At 36.9% G+C, this 16,103-nt stretch overlaps 1 protein-coding gene across 2 annotated transcripts in view; it reads left to right on the top strand.

The window, feature by feature from the left end:
* The window catches only part of CLSTN2 (calsyntenin 2), a 496,583-nt gene that overhangs the window by 381,597 nt on the left and 98,883 nt on the right, over window positions 1-16,103 (top strand). For both annotated transcript variants that reach the window (XM_072995959.2, XM_078389218.1), the window contains 2 exons: window positions 3,506-3,655; window positions 14,041-14,226. In XM_072995959.2, coding sequence (XP_072852060.2) covers window positions 3,506-3,655; window positions 14,041-14,226 — 336 coding nt within the window. The remainder of the gene's footprint in view (window positions 1-3,505; window positions 3,656-14,040; window positions 14,227-16,103) is intronic.

Here is a 16,103-nt window from a genome sequence, read left to right as displayed (position 1 = left end):
CCTTCCTCCTCTGACTCCTCATCAGGCCTCTTGGGGAGAGAGAGAAAGGGGCTGGATAGAAGGAGAAGATTGAACTTAAAAGCTTTTTAATTAAAACAACTTTGAAAAAAAAGTTTTTAAATAGGGACTCGGACTTCAGGCTTGGGACATGGGACTTGGTACCAAAGACTTGGACTTGGGACTAGGGCCTAAAGACTTGCCAACATCCCTGGTACATGTGTGCATGTGTTAAGACAAATCCAGAAGCCTGTTAATGTTGGTTAGCTAGATTCAACATCTGTAGAATTGTTCCTGCAGATGAAAAGAGCAAGGCTTAGCTAAGCCTCAAAGCCTTCATGTTTAGGTCTTTCTCCCAGGTGCATTACATTTAGGTTTCTGTAAGGTGGGTAAGATTCCCAGGGTAGAAAATTATAGTATTTGTTCTTCAGAAAATCTTAGAATTCTATCCCTGTCACTCACGTTTCATTGCTACGGAGTGTGGTGATTTCTTTGTTCAGGAAAAACTGAACAGTGATAGCATGCTGACATGGCTATGCACACTATCACTTTTACCAGACATCCACACACACCACCAATGAAAATCCCTTTTTAAATAAGTAGAATTTGCAGTTCTGCAGTGATCTGAAGATTTTGAGCTGGGTTTTAAATTGTTCTTGATATTAAACTATGATATCTGTTTGGCTGTATCTGTGCCATTATTGAAGCAAATGATGGAAAAGTGGTGGAATTTACAGGAAATGGAAGAAGGAACATATTCTCTGGCAGTAGATTCTTAAACATTATATCAGCAGCAAGCTTACAATATTTTGAGATCTAACTTTCATCTTACAGCAGGTGCATAAAAAACTGAAATAACCTTTATGAATAATAATCAATGTCTAGAGAAACAGAGAATTCTCAAATAATAAATTATGGTCTTCATTGTTGCTGGTATTCCATAAGTAAACAGAAATAAATGCAAAGGTAAGACGTATAGAATAACACAAACAAAATTCTACAAAATATACTTTTATAATCCAACTTGTAATATTTGCACCATTTTATCAGCCTGTGCTTTTATTGTGATTATAGATGGGATATTCTTAGTCATTTTCCAGGGGGAAATGAATACAAATATTGCTACCACAGGTAGCTGTGCCGATTGGACCCTTACCCTAGAAATGGGCTGTCCATTCGCTGCTTACAGCATGGTGCATGTGCCCATTGTCATTCGTGCTGTGCCAATCGCTGAAGTAGCCTGGCCAGGGCTTCCTCACCTTCCTGCACTGCTGACCACTCAGCAGCTGAGCAGTGAGACATCATCCTGCCTCCTCACTGGATTGGTCAGCAGTGCAGAGAGGCAGGAAAGCCCTGGCTGCACTACTTCTGTGATTGTTGTGGTATGAACTATGACCATGTACACCACGCAAGCGGTAAGTGGACAGCCTGGTTCTAGGGAAGGGTCCAATTGGCCCAGCCACCTGTGAGTAGTCTATATGATTAGATGGGCGGGCTATAAATGTAATAAATAAAAAATAAATTCATCTCCCCTGAGAGATGAATATCCTGTCTCTAATTGTAATATACTGGTTTAACCGTGGGTATTACTGATCTTTACTGTATTAGTGGAGTAAGACTGACAGCTTGTGTATAGGATTATGTTTGAAGACATTTCTTCTGTATATTGTTCATTTTATTCTCTCTTTTTTTCTTTTTTCTTTCTCTTTGTCTTTCACGAACACATTGTCATGTTCCCACCTATCCCTTGGTTGTTTCACCAAGCAAAGGCACAAGCTACATGTCGTTCAGCTGCCACCAGCTGATTACATCAACTTTATTCACTATTAATAGCAGATGTCTGGGCAACGTATCATTTAAGAACCAAGTAGAAATTGTTTATTGTTACAAGTATATAAGTTCAGTCAATGTCGTTAACTCTCAACTAAACAACCTTCTTCCTCCACTCTCCACCGCCTACTCTTCTCCTTTTCTTCTCTCCCTTTAACCCTGCCCCCACCAACTTCTATTGGTGCATGCAAATTTCAACATAAATATTCATAAGCAGAGTGAACACTACACAGAGAGAGAGAGAGAGAGAGAGAGAGAGAGAGAGAGAGAGAGAGAGGAGGGCTGATAGGCTCGCCTTAGCTGAATGGATCTGAAGACACATCCAAATATTAAAGTGATTCAGTTAGCCAAAGTTTCAAAATTCCATCTAAACTACTTTAATCATGTAATTCACTTTGGTATGGATATAGAATGTACAGAATAGTAGCTGAATACACAATGAAAAACTGAGCACAGCTTCAGGATATGAGAAGATTAAACATTTGTTGGCTACAAAAAACTTTAATTTGTTAGCGCACATAATATAAAATGTATATTAAACATTTCCAACTGTCAGCTGGCGAGGGAACTGTCATTCTGTGAAAATGGCCTAAATTAAAATGCTGAACTCATTAATTACCAAGAATACTTCAGAATTGTAAGGCCTTCCTATCCCTCCAGAAGGTATAACTTCAATTTCCACTTTCCTTTCCCCATTTTCTGTGAACGCTGCTGTTTCTTTGTGATCAGGACAGGTGATTTGTCACATTTATGTTTCTGTCAGGTTGATTTTGCGGCACAAGAATGTTATTTTTCATCTACTAGTGCAATATTGTATATTTTTAAAAAAGCTGGGCAGATTCACCATAGAAATGGTTAGAGAATGCCCTCATTCACTCATTCTTGCCTAAAGCAGGAACTTTGTGAAGCAGAAAGTGGGGGACCAGGCCCTAAATAGGTGCTGTTCTGGCTAATGTTGCTGGTCACTTGGTGTAGTGCTTAGGTTGTCTCCTGAATGCCATGGACATGAGCTTTGACCTGGCTGGATGTCTGTGGTCACTGCAACATGATGGAGGGCCAAAATGTTATGACACCTGAGATTTTACAAATCTTATGAGGTTTCAGACTGTGAGTGTTCGTGCCTTAGCCTTGTCTTCTGGCAGAGGGAAGAAGGATCAGACTATTTGGGGATTGTAGCAAAGCTTTTCAAGTGTTATACCTGAAATTTTGTACAGGTATAAAAGGATGTTAAGTCCTGCTCCCATATTCCCTCCTCACATGGAAGTCACTGAAGTAGATACTGTAAGTACATTCACCACAAAGCACTCACAGTGCTTGTGTGATTGTGTTGAACCTCTGCATGTAGTTTGTTCTTTCCTGACAGTAGCATCTCTCACATTATACCAGCATAGAAGAGTTTCTGGCATATCCTCCACTAAGTGTACAAGAGCTTCTCCACTAAGATATTTCTGATTCATCATTATGGCCTCCATTAGAAATACCATATTGGTTTGTCTTTACCATTTCTTCACTCAGTATTATCCAGTTGAATGATGAAAGACCAATTCTTCCATCTTGTAGCTTTCTATGTTTTCCTTCCTATTATATTGAAATCTTTTTTATAATACAATTATTATACATTTCATTACAGGCAGTTGCATGAACAGTAGATGTTTACTCTTGTATGTTATATCTACAGGGAATATCAGAAACACTGAGAAGCTGAGTTATGACAAACAGCATCAGTATGAGATAATGGTGACAGCTTTTGACTGTGGGCAAAAACGTGCCACTGAGGTTGTCCTGGTGCGAGTGGAAGTCAAGCCTGTGTGCAAACCTGGATGGCAAGGTAAGGATTGCCTAACTAGGCAAATATGCAGGGGAAGCTGTTCCATCAGGATAGGGCAAGGCTACACTTTTTCCCCAGGCGTGACTCTCTTCAGTGCCCCCACCTCTGCCACCTCCTCTAAAACAGTATTTTAAGGCATCAAGGCTCAAATATTATAAACACAGCATTTGTGGTTATATATTGTATTGCCTGCATCTGCACTTGCTTGTTTGCTTACCTCATTTTACATAGCTGCATCAAAGAAAAAAGAAGGAAGACCCCAGGTGGTTTCCCTTAATATCCTTAAATTCATTATTTCAAATTTAATGTTCCTCTCTCGTTTCCAAATGCTGGAAAGAAAATGGGTGGTGATGTGGACACAGACCATCAATGCCCATATTTTTTTTAAAAAAAATCCCTTTATCTTGGAATGTTCTGGTGGGAAAATTGTCATTCTCTGTTTTGTTTTCTGCTGAAAGCTTGGCTCACTATCTCTACCAGTGGTATCTTTATATGTGTGTTTCTGCTTATTTATTTATTAGATTTTTATCCCACCCTTCTAGACAATGTCTACTCAGGGCGGCTTACAATAAAATTAAATAAAATTGTTTGTATGCCTGTCTGTGTTGGAACAGTACGATATGGAGGGAAGAGGTGGCGCAGCATACCTTTTGCAAGGATTGGGACAGCTCAGTTATTTGCCATCATTCTCTTGGTCCTATACACACACATGCTCTCTCTCAATCTCTCTTCCTCTGTATATATATGGGGGAGTGCATAGAATTGCAGCCTCAATGTGCATTTGCTCAGCTTGCTACATATTTAATAAATTAGATGTAGAAGCAATTATGCTGATGGGTGCAGCAGAATGTCATTAGCCAGAATTGCTGTGCTGTTGTCCAGTCTCTGCTAGAAAACGAAAGGAGGTGAAGGAGTGGAGGAAAAAGAATTATGAATGATGAGCTTATTTGATGAGTCCTTGTGGTAAAGCAGAATGGAGAGTTGTCTAGAGTTTTCCTTCTATTCTTGTAAATAAGAATTTGTATTGACATGCAAGATCATGGCTCTCATTTCTGGAACATGCCCTGAAAAAAATAACCTTCCTTTTATACTGTGACCTAAAAAGATGAAAAGGAGGAGAAGCTGAAAGAGCAGGACTGGGGTGGGGAAAGAGTTCCAAGAAAAGACATCCTGCTTTCTTAAGCACGGGCTCAGGGAACTTGGTCAGTATAGGCAAAGAAAGGACATAACACATCTCTTTTGTCATTTCCTTTTACCCAGTTACAAGTTGGTTTCAGCAAAGTAAGAAATGAAAATAAGAGGGAGAGGGAAAAGGGGTACATGGCACAGGGACTGATGCTATTAAGTGTCTAACTAGGTACTCAAAAAGTTTAGGGGAGAAACCAAACCCTCCCCCCAGCACTGTCACCATTTTCCATGGTAAGTTAAAATTTCTCTGTCGTCTTTCTTTACTGCACCAGAAGCAAATAATGGAAAGGAACTGTATTTGTACCCCACCCTGCAGTAACACTATTTACTTGTTTAGTCAATGCAGCACATTGAAACCTCAGTACCAGAGGCCTGAATCCAAGATAAAAATTGTTTAGTTGCTTTGCTTCTTGTGCCCCACTGATTACGCTCCACCAGTCACTGCTATTATGCTTTGATGGCCAGCAGTGCCATTTTCAGTCCACTAGCCTCAACTTTAGTAGCAGGGTCAAGGCAAGTACAATGGCAGCCCACATAATTATGGGTGCCCAGAACTGTGGAACTTTGTGCAGCTCTCACAATTTCTGTACAAAAAATGTCACAGAAGTTCTTGACAAAAAAGACTAGTGTATCTACATGTTAAAAATGGCCAACTGCTGGGAGTGTTTTCATTCTTACAATGGCATAAAAATACCATTGCTTTTTCATCAGGAACAGCAACAGAAATGAAATGAAACAAAAACAACCTTGTCATTTGTGCAGAAAATCTTGTATTCTGTAAAATAACCTGAACAAAATACAAGTTTTTATACAAATAAAACTTTTTGTACAAAAATCACTACTATGAATTTTTTGCCAAAAAAGAAGAAAATGCCAGAATTCAAAAAAGTCATAAAACGATCAATAAATTTGCCCAGCCGAAGAAAAACTTAATAATTATCTTTTGCCCACTCCAGAATTAGTCGTATGGTATCTTGAGTCAGTGTCAGAGCTGAAAGTTACAAATTAGTCTCAGAAACAGAGACTTTGGTTTTAGTCTGAAGTTTGAAAATATTGCCTCAATTCACAATTCTCAGACAGACCAGGAGGTAAAAACAATTTATGGTCCCAAATTCTCATATTGATGGACAGCTATGGATGTGTAAAAAAACAACAACAACATATAAAATTATAAATGTGTGCAAAAAAAGCAAAGACAAAACATGCTTTCCCTCATAGTCACTGAGAGAAAATGTTCAAGCAATTCATACATTTAAAATTGTACAGAAAATGGGCACACACACAGGGATACACATACAAAGAGGGCACAGATATCACGCTCTAAAACAAATATGGCCTAAGTGCAGCCATGGAACTGTATGGACACCCACAACCTTTCTTTTATCTTTCAACTATATCCTTCACTTGAATAAATAACTTTCCTTGCTCCCACAAAAAAGGTATTTATTTATTTATTTATTTATTTATTTATTTATTTATTTATTTATTTATTTATTTATTTATTTATTTATTTATTTATTTATTTATTTAACTTATATGCCGCCCACACTCCCCAAAGGTCTCTGGGCAGCTTACAATAATTTGAATACAATAAAAGGATGAAAAAGATAAAAAACAATTAAAATACAATTAAAAATACAATGCTCTAAAAATTGCCATCAGGACCCACCGTTGATATTATTTCAGTTAAAAACCTTCTGGAACAGGAAGGTTTTGACCTGGCGCTGAAACGCCATCCACGTCGGCACCAGACGAATCTCCCTTGAGATGGCATTCCATAGTCTGAGGACGACTGCCAAAAAGGCCCTTTGTTTACAAGGCATCCCTCTTACCTCCTTGAGGGATTGCTCTTTTAGGAGGGCCCCCTGAAAATAGGACTAGTGCTTCATCTGCCGAATAGGTCACCCATCCACCCAGTTTCTTAAAAACTCTAAGTTGACTTCCAGCCACCTATGATTCACAGAGTTTCCCCCTCCACTCTCCCCAACCCTCCATCATAATTTTTGACAATCCAAGAAGATCCTGGGGGTAAAAAACAACCCAGAGCAGTCTTTGGATCTGCCCTGCTCTTCTCATTGTCCTTCCCTACTGTAACTGAAGAGGAAAAATCATGAAAAACTTTGTACAGATGCAGGTATGCGAGAAAGTTGTCCATGGATTAAAAATTCATAGATACCTGCAAGCTTCTTCCAAAAGGCAAATATATACATTCTTCAAATGCTGCACAATAAATGGATATTTTCTGTGTTATATGGCAAATCTTTCTTTTTTCAGTGGACTACATTGCTGCTATTCTTTGAGTTCCTGGTTACTTGTAAATACAGTAGTGTGATCAAACAAAGTTTTATTTTTAGTATCCTTGTGATAGATTATGTGTCAAGCTTGGCCTATTTAATAATCCATTGGGATCAATGCAATAGTAATATAAGAACACCTGAGGTAACAAATCTAGGTCAAACATCATTATGATTTTTCCAGGTGCCTAAAAGGGACTTTTTTTAACTTCGAGCAAGTCATTTATATTGTCTTTAAAGGCTTAAGTATGTTTCCTTCATATGCTCTGATTAGCAAATAATCTGTGGCAGATAATGCTTGATTGTGATGTAATGGTATGAAATGTGCCTCTGTATGATAGTCCAATTCTCTGTTTCTATTGTGTAAATAATCCAAGTTCGGGATGTAGAAACAAGAACTAGCTTGACCTTGGTGGTGAGATCACTTTCTCTTTTCCAAGATCATAGCAGTGACTTCTGCTTTAAAAATTCAGAACAGGTTTCACCTTAACAAATAAATTACTGCAGGGCAGAGTTTGAGCACTTGCTTTTCAACCCTTCGAAGATTCAGAATCTGCAGTATGGTGAACTTTCAAGCAGAGAAGAAAGAGTATGTTTATCTCAGAGATATCAGTAGTGTGACCTTCTGATCTGCTGATCTGCCTTGCCTTAAAATGGCATTCTATGAAATGAGATATTCAAAAACTGAAGAAAAAAATCAAAACTATTTTCTTCTCCAAGCTGTGTTACAGTCACTGATTTTTATTTATTATTTAAAATATTTTAATCCCACCTTTCTCTTAAAAAAGGACCCAAGGCGGCTTACGTTGTTAAAAAGACAATATTAAAATGTACAGACAGTAAATTATTCAAATATTAGTAAGACTCTCTCAGACACACACATTTACTGTAGACATTCTTTATGTATGTGGGCTAGGTTCAATAAGGTAAAAACAACCTGTAGTACAATTCTACAACTTTTTGTTGATAAAAATAGAGCCACAATGAAGCAGTTCTATGTTGTACATTTTCAAATCTTCAAATCTTGGGAATACATTTCATATTTCACTTACCCAGAAGTGCAAGTTCTTTGGACAAGTTTTCCTTTTCACCTAGTTCTCATAGAATGCGTGAAGAACAAAACTTGCTGTTTTGCAAGACCACTGTTTGTAACTCAGTTGTGTTGTATTATTATATTGTACCTATATTGTTGAAAAACTTGATCTTAAGGTTTTATGGATTTTTAAGCAAATGCAAAGGATTAAAAAAATATCTCAAACCACTGGATATTTGTAAGCTATAAGCAACTCCTGAAGTCATATGTCAAACTTAGTAGACCTGTGTGATGGTATGGAGGATTAATCACAGGCTAATCCATTGGATGATATTTATATAAGACTAGAAAAATGAAGGAGATGTAGAGGGGAGTAAACTGCTCCATGTATTCTATACTTACTCAGTTTCATGCTGAGTAAGCATGGCTAGTACAACTATCTAGCAACCATGTTGTCAGAGTATAAAAGTGTATAGAGAAGCAATTTATTTGCCAATGACAATTTAGCTGATGGCTATCATTCTTTTTTTATTATAGTTTTGTTTCTCTTTGTTCATATGCATGTTATTGTGGTTTCCTCACCATGTAGAGCAGTATGCTACTATTAGGTTTGCCTAACAAAACAAGGAAAAAAGAAGAAACTACAGTTAGTGATACAGCTAGAAAGTGTGCCATAAACCCAGTAATAGACTAAAACAGGTGCTTTTGACATATCCCTGCTTGCTACCAAGAATGTGTGCTGGTTTAGCAGAAAGTTGTCCAAACAGGAGAAAGCAGTGATATTTGTGTGTATCTTGATCAGCTATTGGGCAGTTCAAGAACCCCATCCCCCACTTGCTTTCTGTTTGCAACATATGTTCCTACAAATCGATAAAGTTTCCTCCAGCATGGAAATGATGAGATTTGGGAATAAAAGCAACACTTGGTTCTGGTTGCTTTAGCAAAAATTAAAATGGCTTGCCAAAGCCAATTGCCCTCCCCCCATTGTTTTCTTTTTTAGAGAGAAAAAGAAAAGCATGATTTTGGCAATATGCAAGGAAGATTCGTGGCAGGGCTGGAGCCAGACAAGGAGTACTGCCTGGAGGGGTTTGGAACAGAAGAAGGAAGCTGGTAGGAGATGGTGCTGTGTATCATCCACCATCCCAGATCATAGCCTTTTGTTTTTCCCATTCCATTCCCCTCTCTTGTCTGGAAATATACAAGTACCTGCATGAAACCAATATTCAGATACAGATTAGATTGGAGAGTACATGCACAGTCTTTGCTGCTATTTACAAAATGCCACATAATACATCTAGATATGTCGAACAGACAACACGCCTTAATATTAAAGAACAATATAACAATGAGTGCCCTGTTTTCTTTTTAAGCTATATTATAAGAGGAGCAAAATATTGCTATAACTCTATGACTTATACTTTATGTGTTCTAATATGATAAGAGGTTATACAAGTAGTGGTCAAAACGAAACAATTGCTAAGCCTGTATTTGAACAGTAGAATTAGCGGCATCGGTGGTTTGTATATATATTCCTGTTTCTAACTTACAAGTAAACGTGGAAATGCAAACAATAGCAGTCATCCATCACAGTGAAAGGTTGACAACAGTGCATGATCTTACTTTAGCAAATGTTGCAAAGTAAATTCCATGTATATAGGATACATTAATATAATACACACCCACTGAACATAGAGAGTGTGCATCAGTTAAAATATGGTAGCACCATAAGTCAATGTCATGAGAACAGCCATCAATCATACTGTGTATGGAGCTATGAGAATCTTAAGGAACCTAAGCTATATGAAACTGAAAGCCTTCTAGGCCAGTACCCTATTTTCAAGGGGACAATTATAACACCTAAGGGAATTCCATAACAAAAGTGTAATAGACCTTTCACTCTATCATTTCCCTGCAATTGGTATTTAGAAGTGTGTTGTCTTTTATCTTGGAAGTAGTGTAAATTCATCATTACTTACAACTGTTGATAACTTTATACTCCATGAATTTCTGTTGTTCCTGATTTACAAACAACAGCTGAAATCCAGAACAGACCCATTGAATCAGTGGATTTGGTGAGTCAGCTTCATAATTTCCATTGATTCAGTGGGCCAGTATGTTATAATAATCTTCTAAGAATCCTAATTAAAGATTGTTCACCTGTAACTGATAATGTAAACATACAAAATATGTGGCTAAATGGTAACTGAAAACTGTCTAAGTGTAAGTAGTTCAAAACTGCTATGTAATCTTTTGTTGTCCTGTTTAGCATTCAACTTCCCAAACAGTTTCTCGGCCTTTTCATTACCTATGCAAATAGGCTTCCTTTCTTTTGTCATTGCAAAGTTTAATAGTATCGCCAGCTGAAGACATTTGGCCTGGAGTTATCCATGCAAGAGCACATGTGTATAACCACTAATAGTTTCTAATAGAATGGCTTTTTTCTTTTTTCTTTTCTTTTGCTATTTCAGCGAATAAATTGCTAGTAATCCTGTTGTCATGAAGTTACACCAGCATAAACTGGACCCAATGCTGGAAAAAATTAATTTAAACTAATTGACAACTCCCAGTCCCCAATTTTCAGGTTGCAGGGCTCTCTAGGGGTCCCTTTTGACCTGGGGAAGCCTTTGGGAACCTGAGGATCAGGGAGGGGGTTTTAATAATAAAAAATTGCTGGTTGACAAAGGTTTCTCCAGGACAAAAGGTAGCCTTAGAGAGTCTCACAATCTGAAAGACAGGGAGAGGAACATGAAGCTTTAATTAGTTTCAGTTAATTATTCTGGTGACAGATCTGGCTCATGCCAGTGTAACTTTATGCAACAGGATTTTGCCCATTGAAGGATAAGACTTTAACTCCAAAATAACTGAAGAGCACCTGACTTATTTATGTCCTTAATATCCTCTTTTTCTCTCTTCCCTGAGGCAACTCACAAATGAACTAAAACACATACAACTGACAAGACAATAAGCTACAACACAAGTTATTGTTTTACTTTACTTGCTTTATTATTGCTCAATAGCCAGTCAGCCTTTACACGTAAACAGAAATTAAGACCACTCTTAGAAGCTGACAGTTAACATCTAAGATATAAATAAGTTTGAAGAAACAGTGTGTGAATAAAATAATAAAATAAACATTTCCCAATAAGTATTAAATATTAAGATCAACATGCAGAAATTTGTGAAGCAGTCAATGAATTGTTTCTTTCTACAGCCTGTTTAATGAATCTGGCACTCCTATAGCATATATAATAGTCTGTGCTAGGTAGCAAAACTGAGGAGAATTGTTCCTAAACTCAATTGTCAAAGGTACAAAATCCCCCAGAACAGCATTCTATTAGAATGTGTATCATGTCCTTCATGCTGGAACACCCTACTGGGCAGTATCCACTGGACTTTTTGATAATCAAAGTGAAATTGAAATTAAAGACCATTTTGGTTTACTTTTCAAAACCTGCTTCTAAATTTGCTATTTATGCTGATTTCAAAGAAGCACATCCCATTGCCCAGTAAAAAGAAAATATATGTTTCATACAGCTTTATAATCCCAAGAAATCTGTTCAGAGGAAACTAAGCAATTGGCTCTAACTGAAACAAAAATTGCAATTTAAACTATTTAAATGCTGAAATCATCTGAGTACACTTTCTATTGAACATTTTTCATTTGTTCCCTTCAATCAAACTTAAAGTGAATGAGCATTTGATCTGAAATGATTTATATTCTATTTGTCACAGTCTTATGTGTGCAGAGCTAAATGGGAACTGACTAGATATCTATATTATCAGTGTTCTCTGTCTGGAAAACCTTACCGCTGAAATAGCCAGATGAATAGATTAGTGCAACAGTCTAACTTGACTTGTTATTTTAACCAATCAACTGCAACATCTGGATATCTTTCTAGCAATGAAACAATAGGTTTGCACAAAACCTGTTGCACAAACCTGTAATACATGCAGATGTTAAATCTAATACACCATTTCTTGGAAAGGCTCACAGTCTATAATCTGCAACAGCTTGCAAATTCCATGTTTACTCAGAAACTTGAAAATAACAGTATCCAGTTGAAAAGGTCAGAGCAGTACATTCATAATGTGCCACTGTTGGTGGCTTAAATCTTCTGGGATGCCAGACATCTAGCTGAACAGATATTGCATTAGCAATTGAGAGCTGTAAACCTGAAGAAAGTTTTCTTCTCTTGTGTTCTTGTTCATTTATGCAGTTGTAAAGCATTATTTGAGTAAAAGTTAACACTGCTGTTAAAAGCAGGAGACTTTCATGACTGACCATGGAATTCAAACAATTTTAATTGTAAATTTAGTTATTCTGGTAATTTAAGAATAATCCTTAGAGAACTTTTCATCATGCCTCAGAGAAACATAAACTGATAACTTCTGCCCAAAGACTATGAAAACATTAATGCTGCAGTAATTAATGTAGCTAAAATAGAGATGGATTTTCAGTATTCAAATAATATTTTTTTTAAAAAAAAATAATAGATCATGGTATTGGCTCTCATCATTTGTTAAGAAAAACATGATTTCTTTCCTTCGTTCCCTAGCAGAGTGATTTTTTAACAGCTGGCAACATCTTTACACATTAACCCTAATTATATAAACCCTAACAAAAAGGCAATAATATTGCCCCCCCCCAAAATTGCATTTGATAATGTAATTTCAGTGACAAATAAAGTTTGGCTATTAATTTTTCTTCCTACTTTTGGGGAGCTACCCATGGATCTTTGTTCCAATATATTTCATCATTTTCATATTTTATTTTCCCCAAAAATGTGATCTAAAGTACACCCAAAAGTAGCACTCTTACCAATATAACATGTCACTGCTCTTTCTTTCTTTCTTTCTTTCTCTCTTTCTCTCTTTCTTTCTTTCGTAAAATGAATAGTAATAGGCTCATTGGGTGGATCCAAAATAAAATTTTAGTATATTAGGCTTGGCATGGAGCACAGTGTTTGTCACCAGAAATGATGAAATAGAAATTTTTTCCTGTATTTGCAGATATCATGCGCAGTACTTTGGAATGCAAGTATTAATTATATAATGATATTTATTTGTTTTATAATAATGTACTCATACCAATTCACATAAACCCATAAGGAAAAAAGAGCCCTAAAGGACAGTGGAACCTAAATGTTGACAAAGGAGAAGACAATCAAATGTACTTGAGGGAACATAGAAGAGAGTTCATTTGATCCTGCCACTTGGAAGGTTAAAAGTACATATTGGTGATTGTAAGGGTGCATAGGCTAGCTTTTACTTTCCATTGCGGATTGATCTGTTGACCTAATCTTTTGTGAGCATGTGGACGAGCCTTGCCCCTGCATGCATTGTACACCTGGGGAATGAAGCTGGCCTATCAGGATTTCCTCTTGTGTCAAAGGCTCCATGGAAAAGTGATCTAGAATGTGAAGAACAAGAGAAGAAATATGTGTGCAGAGTTGCTTTTTTGTCTGACTATAATGTGGAGTAGATAAATTTTTTAATGATTGCATTGGAAATAGAGCATCTGTCTGTCAGATGGAGGGAAGGAGGGAGGGACAGAGAGAGAGAGAGAGAGAGAGAGAGAGACAGACAGACAGACAGACAGACAGACAGATATTGTCATTTTCAGACAGGTTACTTGCTCCAAAACCATCTCTGCTTGGTTGATACCTTCAAATCTCTTTTCCTAGAACTGGAACAGGTCTTCAGTGTTGTGTCACTGCTTTCATGGCAGTGTTTCTTTAACCACAGTCCTTTCTGGAAATGTGGCCACCTTTGTCTCATTTTCCGATTTGTTGTACACATAAAATGTAAATAATTGTCTTCTGGCGAAAATCACTTAATATTGATGCTTATTAATCTGTTCTTTTTTTTAGATTGGAATAAGCGTATTGAGTACAAGCCTGGTTCTGGGAGCATACCTTTGTTTCCAAGCATCCATCTGGAGACATGTGATGGACCTGTTTCTTCTATCCAAACCACTATTCAGCTACAAACAAATTACATTGGAAAGGGCTGTGACCGTGAGACTTACTCAGAAAAATCACTTCAGAAATTATGTGGTATAGATTTAAAATTTTAATTGATTTCTTTACAATTTAGAACATTTGCTGTTGTTAACTGAAAGTTGGAAGTAGGTGATCTGTTGGGCAATAATATTGGATCTTTGTTCCAATATATTTCATCATTTTCAGAGCTATAAAAAAGTGAGCATCTTTCTGACCCTGATCTCTCTTTCTCTTTTTAACATCATCTTCAAGCCTTGCACTGTCTGGCCCGCCTCCTTTCTATGCAGCAAATATCTCAGGAAGGAGCAGTCAGCTTGCCAAATGTGTAATTCGATTGCTTGCAGAAGGCTTTTGAAATTAGGCTGAGAGATGCTTCCCTTTTGTTAAAAATAATTAGCATTATCATTCAATTGAAACTCAATGTTTTGTTAGTAGCACTTGAAAATTTGCCAGAGTTCTGTATATGAGGGGGTGCTGATAAGTATTGAGGCTTTCCCAGAGAAAATGAACTAGGAAGCTGTAACTGCAACACTATTCTGCATATTTCCCCAGGAATTCAGTGCACTTGCAACATCTGTCCTGCAGCTTCTTAACTCCCTGCCAATAAAATTCTTTCCCTTGGAGAAACAGGAACTGGATTATGGCTCTATGCTCTTCCACATTGAACTTTTCTGGAGGTGCTGCCATATTCACTTTGGACCTGAACATGAAAGATAAGTTACAATCAGAGGTAGTTGATTTTTGCACCATTGAATACAGACAAATTGGCCAATACACCCTGCAATTTGTACCTTCCTATCTCATTTTTTTTCTGGGAAAGGCTCAATACTTATCAGCACCCCATTGTAATTACCAGTAGTAATTGCACCCAAGAAAAACACTTTATAAATACCAGTGTTTAATAAAAATAGACCCAAGGATGTCATTTAGCAACACAGTCATATGCATGTCAACTCACCTCAATTCAGAATAATCATCTTCAACAGAAGTAAGTGTAAAAGTGTTGCCTGAGCATTGTTCAGTTCTTAGAGTTTAAAATCTTGGCACTTGGTTTGAACATTTAAAACCTTAATAACAAATTGTGAGTCAATTTGAGTTCCGTAATTGGGAGAAAGGTGGCATACAAATGAAAATAAATAAATAAATAAATAAATAAATAAATAAATAAATAAATAAATAAATAAATAAATAAATAAATAAACATAAATAAATAAACAAACAAACAAACAAACAAACAGTAGTTGAGGATGATGAGAGTTATAGTGCAACAGATATGGAGCTACTCAGTTCCAAAATCTACTTTATTCCTACACAGAAATTGGTTGGTTGGTCAAATGATTTCTGAGGGAAAGATGGAGTGTAGAGAGAAGCTAATGACCACGAACCACATTTGAAACTGAGCCCTGCAGGAAGAACTTGTATTCAGCTCTCTGTCACACTGAAGTATTCCATGATCTTTATATGGAACTTTAGAACGTATTATGTAGTATTCATTTGATGAACTACATAGCAAAACAGGAAAAATCTGGAAGAAAACAGCACTTCTGTCCCATTGCTATTAGCATCTCTTACTTGAAGCCTCTGTTCTTGCAACATATTTCTTTTTGTCTCCCCCACTTCTTCTTTATAGACTTTTTGATCCTTATATTTGAGGGGAAGACCTTCATAGCAGATTTTTTTTATTGTAAGAACATTTCTGTATCTGTAAAGAATTTTTGTGAATGATGGCTGAACTTTTTGCCTTCCTTTCTATCCCGTCAAGCTGCATTGGGCTTAGATGTACAGCCTTCGCTAACGTCCTGCTTTTTTGTATAGCAGATCTAATTAGGCTGTCCCACCCAAAATAATGAGGCCAGATATGTATGATGGGAGTAAGCAAGAACCTCACTTTATTAATTTATTATTAAACTTAACCACTCCCATCCTGCAGG

Source organism: Pogona vitticeps, chromosome 3 (assembly GCF_051106095.1).
Source record: "Pogona vitticeps strain Pit_001003342236 chromosome 3, PviZW2.1, whole genome shotgun sequence".
NCBI classification, from domain to species: domain Eukaryota; kingdom Metazoa; phylum Chordata; class Lepidosauria; order Squamata; family Agamidae; genus Pogona; species Pogona vitticeps.
The sequence above is the reverse complement of the archived record's forward strand: the minus strand, read 5'-3'. Positions and strand labels throughout refer to the sequence as shown.